General features: G+C 54.7%; 1 protein-coding gene across 3 annotated transcripts in view; it reads right to left on the bottom strand.

Moving 5' to 3' along the window:
- ARHGAP42 (Rho GTPase activating protein 42) overlaps window positions 1-12,312 on the bottom strand; it is a 127,419-nt gene that overhangs the window by 37,020 nt on the left and 78,087 nt on the right. For all 3 annotated transcript variants that reach the window (XM_056114785.1, XM_056114783.1, XM_056114784.1), the window contains one exon: window positions 98-199. In XM_056114785.1, the coding sequence (XP_055970760.1) occupies window positions 98-199 (102 nt within the window). The remainder of the gene's footprint in view (window positions 1-97; window positions 200-12,312) is intronic.

Here is a 12,312-nt window from a genome sequence, read left to right as displayed (position 1 = left end):
CCCACTGGGGAAGGAAGGAGAGAAGGGGGGGGGGGGAGGGATGAAGACCAGATACCCACCCTGCCCCCTGCTCCCACGTGAGGTGGGGTGGTAGTACCTCTTGCAAGTGAGATTCCTTCTTCTTGGCAGACAAATTCAGGTGCTTGTCAAGAATAGAATAGTACTTTTCACTCTCCTTGTCGAATTTCTTCTTTCCATCCTAGAAATAAAATCAACAACAAACTCCCAGAATCAAACACCTGCATGGAGAGAACCCCGAGTTTCACCCGGACTGCCAGGTGAGCCCAGCAGGGCGCGAGGGGAGGGACTTGGCTTCCTGCTGAGAAGCTTCTGGAGCCACAGTCTGCAGGGGGCGGCCTGTCAGCACGCCCTGTGAGCACTGTGTAGAGGATTCTCAGGGTGAGCTCACCAGCTGTGTGCAATGTGCAACAGCCTCGGCCTTGGAGAAACCGGGGTTTCGTGTGTTGATTTGAAGGGCTGGGGACAGGGGTGGCCACGGGTGCTCAGGACACCTGAGCCAGGAGTGCAGGCACAGGTCTGAGGGTGTGGCGCTGCCCGGGGGACGGGGGTCGGACACACACCTGGCCCTGCTCTCCCCACTGGTCATCTGGGCTTTCTGGGAAGGAAGCGCTCACGGCCACCAACAGGAATCACAAGACAGCAGAATCCAGAGCCCCAGGTGGCACCTCACTCACCCCGCTCACCCCTACCCCCACCAACATGTTCACACACACATACTCTCTCTCTCTCTCTCTCTCTCTCTCTCTCTCTCTCTCCCCTCTCTCTCACATATATACTCATACACATACACACATATAGACACACACAAACACACATATAGACACACAATACACACAGGGGGAGTTCTTATGCACAGTGAGGGAAGGAGGGGTTGGGGGAGGAAAAGGGGGGCAGAGAGGCAGCCTCCGTGGGGGGGGCTATGCGGGTCCCCAGTGCAACGCAGATCCATGGACAGAAACTCAGAAGCAGCGAGACCAGAGTCGGGGGTTCGCCTGGCTTTCAGATTCCGGCACTGAGGTGGGTACAGGTTTCAGCAGGAGGCCCAGGGCCAAGCCCCCAAAACCAGCACCTCCCATGTGGCCCAAAATAACCCCCAAGGCGGGAAAAGAGTTTGAGTCACCTTGAGAGATTTGACAAAGCCTGGACAAGCTGTCACTAAAGTAGGATGCTTGCACGGGGGAAAAACTCCTGTTAGCGAAGGGGAAAATGAATCCTTGAGAGAGAAGCACTGCTGGAAAGCGGGGGCACAGATGCCACCGTTTACAAACGGGCAAGCCCAATTCCACTCTCAAAATTTCAGAACTGGCTGGCCACAGAGCCACCAACTTCCAATGGTTACCACCAGAGGGCGCCAGAGATGAGGCCCAAGAGAAAAATTCTCCAATGTTTTCGGATCCTTTTTTTTCCCCTATAAAAGACCCAAATTAAACATTAAACTTCCATTAAACAATTGCCCGAGCAACCATTAATGCTACCAGGCAATACATTTTAAAAATAAGCAAGATTCCAAAATGTTTTTGGAATCTCTCTCTCTCTCTCTCTCTCTCTCTCTCTCTCTCTCTCTCTCTCTCTCTCTCTCTCTCTCTCTTTCTCTCTCTCCACAGACAGATTTTGAAGAGCCACTGGAAATGGCTAGATTTCCCATGCAGTTATATTACGTGTTGTTACAACCGTTTGCTACAGAAATACTGCACGTAACTCTTGAAAAACCCCTTCTTCCAGCCAATGCATTATTCGCAGAAAGGAGAGAATGAAGAGCAGCGGTGAAGGCTAATCAGAAATGCTCAGGACCCTAGAACCGGGGGCAGTGGGCCAGCAAGGGTCAGACCAGGCTCTGTCCCCCTGCGGGTGGGTCTCTGCACTGCTAAGTGCTGCTACCCAGACCAGACCCTCCACAGACGGGTACTCACCAGCAGGAGGTAGCATGCTTATTCTTCAAAGCCTACTCTGTGGTAGCAGGTATTTCACAGCCGCTTTATCAATATAGCCAGCGTCCCCCTTTCTCCAGATATCAACATGCCAAAAAATACATCTGCAGGTGCTGGGAATTTCATAGACTTAAACACATCTCCAATGACACGGCTTCTCAAATTAACTTTTCCTATTTTTCTCTCTTATCTCTTAAGAGGTCACAACAGTACACAGGGTTTATTCCTAGCTCTGCACGCAGGAATCACTCCTGGGGGGGTTCAGGGAACTATTATGGGGGCCCGGAGATCGAACCTAGGTTAGTCACGTGCAAGGCAAATGCCCTATGTGCTGTACTATTGCTCCAGTCCCCTAAACCTCCCCTTTACATTGCAAGACGAGTGCAACGGAGGCCTTGGAACTCACAAATCCAACAGGGTAAACACAGTTCCTCGACTATTTGCACTAAGAAGTTTCCTCGCCACCTCCTTCCAGTTCATGGATTTTTGGGTCAATTACTGTGGTCGAAGGCATTAAAAGAAAAGCATTATCCTATTTCATACACTACTGACAACATTTTAAAGTCCAGCATTCTTGTTGTGCAAAGGCTGCAACTGAGTGTAACTTCTCTCCCTGGGCAGGCAGGGTGCACGCAGAAGGGCGGGGAGCAGCTCTGGGTCAGCGTGTGGCCTTGACCATGTGGTTCTTAGGGTTGTGCTGGAGGTGCCAGATGGAAGTCAGGCAGAGCATCTCCTGGGCTCCATGTGTCTGCTCTCTGACAACTCACAAACACTCCTGTCTCCGTCGTCGAGTCCGTCACAAGCTCAGACTAGGCCTGTTCTTGGAATTAGTGCTGAGAACAGTCGGGTCTGAATCCTCCAGCTTCACTGGGCCTTGTCCATCCCATAAAAGATAGTGAGTCAGCCCCTCATTCGCTGCACCCAGGGGCCACGTGAATGACCCAGGCCCCTCGTTTCCCAGGAACGCCCCCCTGGCCCCCGCCAGAGTCCACACCCCATGCAGCCGGCTCCCGTTGGCTCAGCTCTTCCTGGAAGGGTCCCCAACACCACTGCATGTAGCTTAACAAGCAAAATTCCTTGTTAAGCAGCTGCAGGTTCCAGAGAGCCTGGCCAGCACCAAGGGCCCAGGACTGTCGAGAACATGAAATTGTGGGGCCAGAGACAGTACAGTAGATAGGGTGTTTGCCTTGCACACAACCGACACGCGTTCAATCCCCAGCATCCCATATGGTCCCCCAAGCACCACCAGGAGTAATTCCTGAGTGCATGAGCCAGGAGTAATCCCAGAGCATGAAGTTGAGGAAGCGTTCAGATGGCTCGCTTTGCAAACTCCTTTTACCAAACTGGACTTCAGAACTTGAAGAAGTTAATATGCGGTTTCTTCTTGTTTCTGGAGGAGGGTAGAACCTCTGCCACCGCAGTGAGGCACCAGCCAATGAAATGCCCAGTGTGTGGGCAGCAGGTGTACCCCCCAACCAGGCTCAGGGTCAGACTCTGTGTCGGGAAACCAGCTCCCTCTGCTCCTGTCAAGGGACATGGAAGCCAGTGGGAGGTTTCTGTGGAACTGCGCAGTGGCTGGGTCACACCATAGGAGGAACAGTTCTCTGCTCTGTGGTGGGCCACAGGGAGGTCAGCATCCACACAGCTCCACTTCCGGCCTTTCTGAGAGCAGCCAGATTGGGTCCGGCACCCAGAGTCCAGCCCACACTTGAGGGTATGGCGGGTAGAAGGGGCTGCTGGCGCCCGACACTGCCCACTTCTCATGGGCACGGGGAGGATGGGTGCTTCTGTGGGGTTTGTTGCTTTCACCTTCTTTCCGGGTGGCACCGTAGAAGGCTAAGCTTACTTGTACCCGCGTCTCTAGCCTGCAGAGTCCCCAGGGAGGGGAGCAGAGTTTCGGGGCACAGGAGAGCAGGGTAGGGCCAAGGGACTTGCCAGCCAAGTACTCTCCATGCCCAGCCCCTCAGGAGTCTGGTCCTCACTGTGGAGAAACCCTGCAGCCACGGGCCACCTCTTCGCACGAGCTAGGCTCCATCTCCAGCACCCGTGAGGGCTCCCCAAGCCCTACCACGAGTCAGCCCTGAGTACCACCAGGGTATGACCCCAAAACAAACAATAAATCCAAGAAATTAAGAGCCAGGTTCCAAGCCCTGTCTCCTAGGAGAAGCCCCACTGTGCGTCTCCTTTCTTTTCTGCCCAAGGAGAGCTGCAGGTACTGGCCTGGGTAGGCAGGCGCGGAGGCCGGCAGTGAGACCAAGTCCAGCCCCAGCGCACAACTCACCTGCTCCTGAGGGGAGTGACCACTAGCCCCAGACCAAACCCCAAGTAAATCAGTGACGCACTAGGCCAGAAACACTCCATGGCCAAATGCTGAATGTCCACGCATTTGTTGGCACTTGCAAATACAGCTCTGTGTGCTGAACTTGGTTTAGTCTAGGGCGAATCAAGGAAAGTGAAGTTTCCCTGAGCACTCCAGCTCGAATTAAGATGCGTGTGTGTGTGTGTGTGTGTGTGTGTGTGTACATACACATCTACATAAGAAGTTGGCCTAAAGAGACGATCCCTCTCACCATGAGCTCACCAGCATGACCAGCTGTGACCAGTTAACTCCTTTTACCAAATAAGGCAAGTTTTTTTCCGGGCTTGAAATCCTTGTGCAGTGAGCTCATGCTCGTGGCTTCTCCAGGAACTGCGGAGGTCATCTCTCCGGCTCGGAGCCAGGAAATCAGCAGGCCCTCGCTAGAGCGTGGGCTACCCGGGCCCCGAGAGCGTTCGAGTTTGCCTGCCCAGTAATGCTGACTGAGGCAGGAAAGAAAGACGGGAAGGACTCTGAGGATGGAGTGGAGAGGAGGGCCTGGGACAAGCCGGCTACCCAGCCAGAGCCCAACTCTGCCATGGGTGAAAGCTGCAAGCGCCGAGGCCCTGGGGGGTCTGCTTCAGGCTGACTCCCCACAGCCCGGGCACGGATTTCTGTGGCTTGGGCCAACACATGAGCCTTCTTAATTGCACAAATCTTCAAAAGTCAAATGTTTCTTCTTCCTGGTCAATGAGTTGTTTCTGTTTCGTTTAAGAGTGTAGGAAAAGAAAGATGTGGATGAAAGAAAAATTAAATCTAACAAGGAGATTTACCCCGGTCTTAAAATAACCTTCTGGGGGCAGGAGCAATAGTACAGCGGGGAGGGCGTTTGCCTTGCATGAGGCAGACTGGGGTTCCATCCCCAACATCCCATATGGTCCCTCGAGCACCACCAGGAGTGATTCCTGAATGCAGAGCCAGGTGTGACCCAAAAAGCAAAAAAGCAAAAAAAAAAAAAAAAAAAAAACCCTATGTGGAAATTTGCGGGGTAGGGACAGCAGTGACTGTGGTCTGGGAGGCCCTGCACGAGGTGTTAGCTTCTCTGCTCTCCCCCATACTTCAACAAGCCCTGCTCCGGGGGCAAAAGGAGTCTCTGAGCTATTGGGGTCCCAGGGTTTAGGGGCCCACACTCAATTTCATAGCCTATAGGTCTCATCAAGATAAAGAGACTTGACAGAGTGATTTTTGACAGCGGTAGGGCATTTGCCTTGCGCACAGCCAGCCCAGCTGAGCCAGGTTCGATTCCTCCGCTCCTCTCAGAGAGCCTGGCAAGCTACTGAGAGTATTCAATATGCCAAACACAGTAACAAGAAGTCTCACAATGGAGACGTTACTGGGCCCACTCAAGCAAATCAATGAACAACGGGAGGACAATGTTTTTTTGTTTGTGTTCCCAAAATGACCCTTTCAGGCTGGTCTCTGTAAGGTCACGCCCAAGTTTATGCCCCTGTAAACTCTGTGGGGAGCCAATGAACCGTCGGGAGGCGGCCATGGCAGCAGAGGGTCCCCAGCTGGGCGCTGGCCCCACGGAGGGTCGGGGCAAGGCGGGACAGGGACGTGGGCTCCAGACCACCTGGGCCCGGGGCTGCATTGTGAACTTGACAACAGGCTAGAGTGAATATTCCGTGTTTTCTCCCTCTTTCCTAGGATCACCCTAATAATAACTAGTATGTTTTTGGCAGGTTTTCTCAACACCAAGCAGCTGCTAGGGCGTGACCTTCAGCAGAGTGCCGGGATCTGAGGCGAGCTCTTCCTCAGCGTTTCGTGGCTCCCCATTCCACTCAGCCTCACGTCCATCCGGCCACTGGCTTGCCACATGCACATGCGTTTGCGGCCAGAACTTGTTATAAATTATGAAAAGTCAAGTTCTAGACGGTTTCCTACTGGGGGAAAGAGTTTGGGCCACACTCAGGGAAGTCAGGGGCTACTCCTAGCGCTGTGCTCACGGGTGACTCCTGGCAGTGCTCAGGGGCCATATGCCAACGGCAGGATTCTGGAGCAGAGTAGACTGTGCACAAGGCAATGTGCCTCCTCCTGTACGATTACCTCTTCTGCCCGCAGAGCGCCCTAGTCAGTGTTCTCCAGATTTCTACATGAGTCAACACGAAGTCTCTGATAATTCTGACAGCACAGTGCGTAGGGCTGGGGGGTGGGGGGGGAATGGAAGTTTGATCCTCAGCACCACCAGCAGTGACCCTGAGCACTGATGAGTGGCCCCAACAGGTGACCGACCCAGCCTGCCCTGGCCCTAACGAGTCCACAACTGGGCCAAAAGGAGAGCGCAGGGGTTAAGGAGTTTGCCTCTCGATGGAGCCCAACTCCACATGGTTCCCCTGAGCACCACTAGGGGATAAAAGAATTCGAGAATAACCGTGACCATTTATGTTTGAATAGGAGACGCCCCCAGAGCTTCCCAAGCACTCTGAGGACTGCTGGAAAGGCCATGATTGACTTTCTCCCGCAGCCAACAGACACACGGACGGACAGACGGACAGCATCAGGAAAACCATCTCTGCATCATGGTCCAACAGGGCAAGGGGAGTGGAGAAGGGCCCTTTTTGTGGCTGCTAAGCCCCTGAAGAGAGGCAGGGGCATCTTCATGGAGCCTAAGGCCGAGTCAGGAACCCTCCAGGACAGTCCCGGCTATCTTCTCTTTGCCAGTGCCTAGGAAACTGCACCATGAAACATCGCCATGCAGCCCTTTTTAAAGAAACAGCAAAGACACATAGAAAGGCCCAAACTCTGCTACACAGAACAGAGAAAGTGTGCTGGATAGTGTACAATATTCGACATCGTGACACCAATGCAAAGAGAACCAGCCTTACTCGGGAATGATTTCCCTGTCAGTTTTTCTATTAAAATTACCCTAGAAGATTCACATTTGCATTGAGGTCCAATAAAATAAAAATTTTAAAAAACAGACTTGAAAAATCGTCCTAAGACAGGACTGATTTAAAAAGGTGCCTCAGGCTGGAATGATAGTCTACCCAGCTGGGAGGGCGTTTGGCTTGCATGCAGCCGACCTGGGTTCAATTCCCCAGTATCCCATATGGTCCCCCGAGCACCACCAGGAGTAATTCCTGAGTACACAACCAGGAGTAACCCCTGGGAATCACTGGGAGTGACCCAAAAAGCAAAAAAAAAAAAAAAAAAAAGGTGGGGGCCGCACCCATGGAGGGACAGGTTGTGCAGTGTGTGTGTGTGTGTGTGTGTGTGTGAGTGAGTGTGTGTGTGTCGAGTATGCCAGCATGTATGTATGCATGTAAGTTGTGCATGAATATGTGTGTGTGCATGTGTGTGTATTTGTGTTGCGTATGCCTGCATGTATGTTGTACACGGATATGTGATGTGTGTGTGCATGTGTGCATGTTGGCTATGCCTGCATGTATATATATATGTAAAGTAAATATATATATGTGCATGTAGGTTGTGTATGGATATATGTGTGTGTTGTGTGTGTGTGTGTGTGTGTGTGTGTGTGTGTCAGGCTCAGGACTGAACCGTGCCCCTCACACGCGCTAAGCACAGATCCTCTTCTCTGAGCGACCGCCCAGCCCGGAAAGGAACGTAGCACCTGGGTTTCTGTCTCTGCCTCTCAGGGAAACAGCCGTGTGGAGGGGCCGTGGCAAGTCTAGATCCTGGGAAACAGGTTCTCAAGGCCTGATGCCAAGCGGGCAAGTTTGGGCAACCAGGACGCCCGCATGGCTGCGCCCTCTCTGCACATCACGAGCTGCTCCAGTAAACAAGGGCTCAGGCTAGGTCTCCGTGTGGCCTGTGGGTCCCTGGGGCCTAGGGCCTGGGCAGACACTCAGGAACTTGGCGAGAGGGCCTGAGTCTGTCTCCCTCCATCGCCCTCCACCTTCTCAGAGACCATGACTGCCCCCCATGTAGGAGCCGTGGGGGCGCTGGGTGGGGGGAGAGTTATCAACTGCGGATTCATAAGATGAGGTCACCTCCCACCCTTGGGGAACCCCGGTGGGCACACCGCCTGGGCAGTTTCCTGCTATTCGAAGCCAGACTGAAGTTTCCTCTGGCCATGAAGTTCTCCTGGAAAGACCCCAGAGCAGTGATGGTGGGGAGGGATCCCTGCACCCCAGCATCACAAAACAGTCTGGAGAACCGCATGGAGGGGAGAGAAGGCAGCAGGTCGGAGGGGCGGCATCCGCCGCTCCCAGAAAGGCCCTCAGCCCCAACACACCTGGTCCCGTGCGCAGGTGTGCAGGCAGGAGGCATCTTGTCCCCAACAGAGCCTTTGGGCACACGTTCCCCCCTCCCCCCGCCTCCCTCGCCCCATGGCCTGGAGTCAGCACATGTTCCTTGGATCTGGTGCCAGACTGAAGAGCCGGCATGGAAGCTGAGGCACAGCCGGGGGCACGCGCGGGCTGGGGAAGCGTGGGGCGGCACTGGCTCGGCCTCCCAGGAGGTCTCTGCAGTGGACGAGGGGGGAGTAGTGACAGTGGGGCGTCACTCTGCTCTCCTCTCCTCCTCTAGCCCGGCAGTGTGGGGAGTGCAAACCCTGGCTTCTGCCAGGCCCACAGTCCAATTCCGCGTGCACACCGCAACACACCAGAAACCCACTCTCGCCCATTCCCCTGATCCAGCCATCCCTATCCCGATCAGTGGCCACATGGGAACCCTCCGGAAAGTTCTTTGCGCTTCCTTCCCACAGCTGCAGCTCGCTCCGAGCAGCACGTTCCACAGCTAGACGGTCACATGGCTGGGGAGGGGCCGCGCTCACTCAGCATCTCCCACCGGCCCAGGCTGGGTGGTGGGGCAGGAGGTCACTGACTGCAGCCACTTCTGTTTTGTTTTACTCTTTTTGGGCCACACCAGCGATGCTCAGGGGACCCTATGGGATGCAGGGATGGAATCTGGGTCAGCTGTGTGCAAGGCTAACACCCTCCCCACTGTGACGTCGCTCCCCCTGACCATCAGCCATGTCCTGTGTCGGCACCTACTCAGGGACCTTGTCCTGTAAAGACGGGGAGAAGCAGGATCAAGCCGACTTGCCACAGAAGAACACACCGAAGTACAACGAAACGCCGAGCAACGAGGAGGGCACGTCATGGGAGGAACGGAGGCCAGTCTAACAGAGGCATGCACGCCCAGGAGAAAGGCCTGACCTGGCCTCACTTTACTAGGAAGGACACTTAGCCCAGAGCATCAGGCCGAAGAATCCCTGGGGACACCCTCCCCAACCCTCAATGGCCATGAGCAATCACGCTCAGATTCCCGAGGACCCTTTCAACTTCCCGGCCCACTGCCCATGGTGACTCAGGTCCACTCATTGTGGAGAAGAAAGCGAGTATTATTGCCCATGCAACAATAGCCAACGCAAACCTTCAAGTGAGAAATGTGTCTCCAGGGCAACAGCATGGCAGGGAGAGAGTTTGCCTTGCATGCAGCTGACCCGGGTTCAATCCCCAGCGCCCCACATAGTCCCCTGAGCATCTCTAAGGGTGATCCCTGAGTGCCAGGCCCACAGTCCAACTCCGCGTGCACACAGCAACACACCAGAAAGAAAGCCACTCTCGCCCGTGAGTGAGAGCCACGAGTAAGCCCTCACCTCATGGGCTGCATGTGTGTGTATCTGTGTATCTGTGTGCCTGGCTGTGTGTCTGTCCGTGTCAGTGTGTCTGTGTGTCTTTGTGTGTCTTTCTGTTTGTGTGTATATCTCTGTGTTTGTTTCTGTGTGTGTATGTGTGTGTGTTTCTGTGTGTCTGTGTATATGTACCTGTGTGTGTCTCTGTGTGTGTCTGTGTGTCTCTCTGTGAGTGTCTGTGTTGTTTGTGTGTGTCTATGTGTGTTTCTGTGTGTATGTCTGTGTGTGTTTGTGTATCTGTGTGTTTATGTTTGTGTGTGTTTGTGTGCGCACGCACGTGTTAGGGGGTAGTATTGCTGAGGTTGCAGGTATGTCACAGTAAAACCCCACACATCGATGTCAATAAACCTACCCTGGGTCCCTGGGGCAGCACTGCCTTGTCCTTCCTAGCCTGGCTTTCCTTCTCCCGCATCAGACCTGGAGAGCTCCAGGTCATGCAGGGCCCAGGGCCCTCCCAGTACCACCCTCCCCGGCCACAGCAGGCGCCAATCTGTCCCCCAACTCACAGATGGTCAGCTCCCACCTATGGCTCCCCCGGGAGGACACTCACCCTCGGCGTCCACACACCAGAGGCCGGGCCAGCAGGAGTACCTCGACACAGGCCTCCACGCGGACTGAATCCATGGAGAGGCCCATGGCCGACCCCCATGGGCACCCACAGCACAAGGTCCCCAGAAAGGACCAAAATACTATGGCCTGGCTGTGGCCTCCTGACATGGGCCCCTCCCCCCCCCCCCCCCACGCACCGTCTGCACCCGCTACCCCTCTCTGCGTGTGGCCTCTGGCTTAACCTTCACCTCCTCTGGGGGTACCTCCTGATTCCCTAGGTGAGGGGCTGCCCACAACGCCCCCCCACCCAGCACCAAAGGTAACAGGGCAGACCTGTCCTGTCCACAGCTGCGTCTCCTTCACCTTGTCAGACACTGGATCTGCCAGAATGAACATGAGAAGGGTCAGGCCTGCACTGAGAGCTCCCGGCTGGCAGAGCCAAGTATACTCTACTCTGCCCATTTCTCACAAGAAGCAAACAGAAGGCGGCTTGATTCTGGGAGCGGGGGAGAAGTGATTGTGGAAGGGCCGGATGTGTGGAACAAAAATGCTTTAGAAGGAGGTTTCCTCAGGGCCCGCGTATGAAGCAGGCCTGGAGAGCTGGGCCAGACCCGACGCAGGGGCCAGAGAGACCAGAGTGAGGTCAGGGGTGAGCAGCCGACCCTGACAAGACAGACACGCTGCCCGGGAGCGGGTACCCGGTCACACCCGGAAAGCCCCTCCGTGACGAGGCCCCGCCAGGACAGAGACGGCATGGAGAGAGATGGAGGTGGAGAGGGATGGGGACAGAGAGACACAGGGATGAAGAGAGATGGGATGGAGAGAGATGGAGACAAAGAGAGATGAGAATGGAGAGAGATGGGAATGGAGTGAGACAGGGATGGAGAGAGAGATGGGCATAAAAAGACACGGGGATAAAGAGAGACAGGAATGGAGAGAGACGGAGACAGACAAGGACAGAGAGCGATGGGGATGGAGAGAGACGGGGATGGAGAGAGAAAGGGACGAACGGGGAGAGACAGGGATGAAGAGAGAGGGAGATGGGGAGAGATGGGGATGGAGAGAGATGGGCACGAAGAGAGACGGGGACAGAGAGAGAAAGGGACAGGGAGAAACAGGGATGGAGACAGATGGAGACAGGAAGAGACAGGGATGGAGAGAGACGGGGGGGGCGGAGAGAGAAGGGAGTGGAAAGAGAAGGGGCTGGGCTCCTCAGAAGAAAAAAACATCCGAGATGGGGAAGTGCTGTTGGTGTTGAGCCAGGGAGACGGGACAGGGTTAAGGGACTCGCCATGCCCACAGTGGACACCAGCTCAATCCCTGGTGGCACATACGGTCCCCAGGGTATCACCGTGGATCATCCTTAGCACAGAGCCTGGACTCAGCCCTAAGCAGTCGGGTATGGCCCCCAAGGTCCAACACATGCACACACACAAACACACGCGCATTGCGCACACACATGCACACACACATGCTCGCACATACACATGCACACATATGCAAACATACATGCACACATATGCGCACACTCACACACGCACACATATGCAAACACATATGCACACATGTGCACACGTGCATATGAACACACATGTACACACATGCACTCACACACACATACGCACATGCACATGTGTGCGCATACACACAAAAAACATGCAATAAAGGAGAAACGCTGTCAGGTGGAGCCAGATCTCTGCAGAGGGTGGAACGCTCTGCCCAGAGGTAATGGCGAGCAGGGAACTGCCCAGACAGATGGCAGGAAGCGGGCACAGGCCCTTCTGCATGTCACAGACCCTGTGTCTCAGGGGCAATCACGACACTGGGCAGGTAGTTAGGACGTGGAGCTAAGTGAG

This window comes from Sorex fumeus, unplaced genomic scaffold, assembly GCF_029834395.1.
Source record: "Sorex fumeus unplaced genomic scaffold, SorFum_2.1 ptg000028l, whole genome shotgun sequence".
In the NCBI taxonomy this organism is placed as follows: Eukaryota; Metazoa; Chordata; class Mammalia; order Eulipotyphla; family Soricidae; genus Sorex; species Sorex fumeus.
The sequence above is the reverse complement of the archived record's forward strand: the minus strand, read 5'-3'. Positions and strand labels throughout refer to the sequence as shown.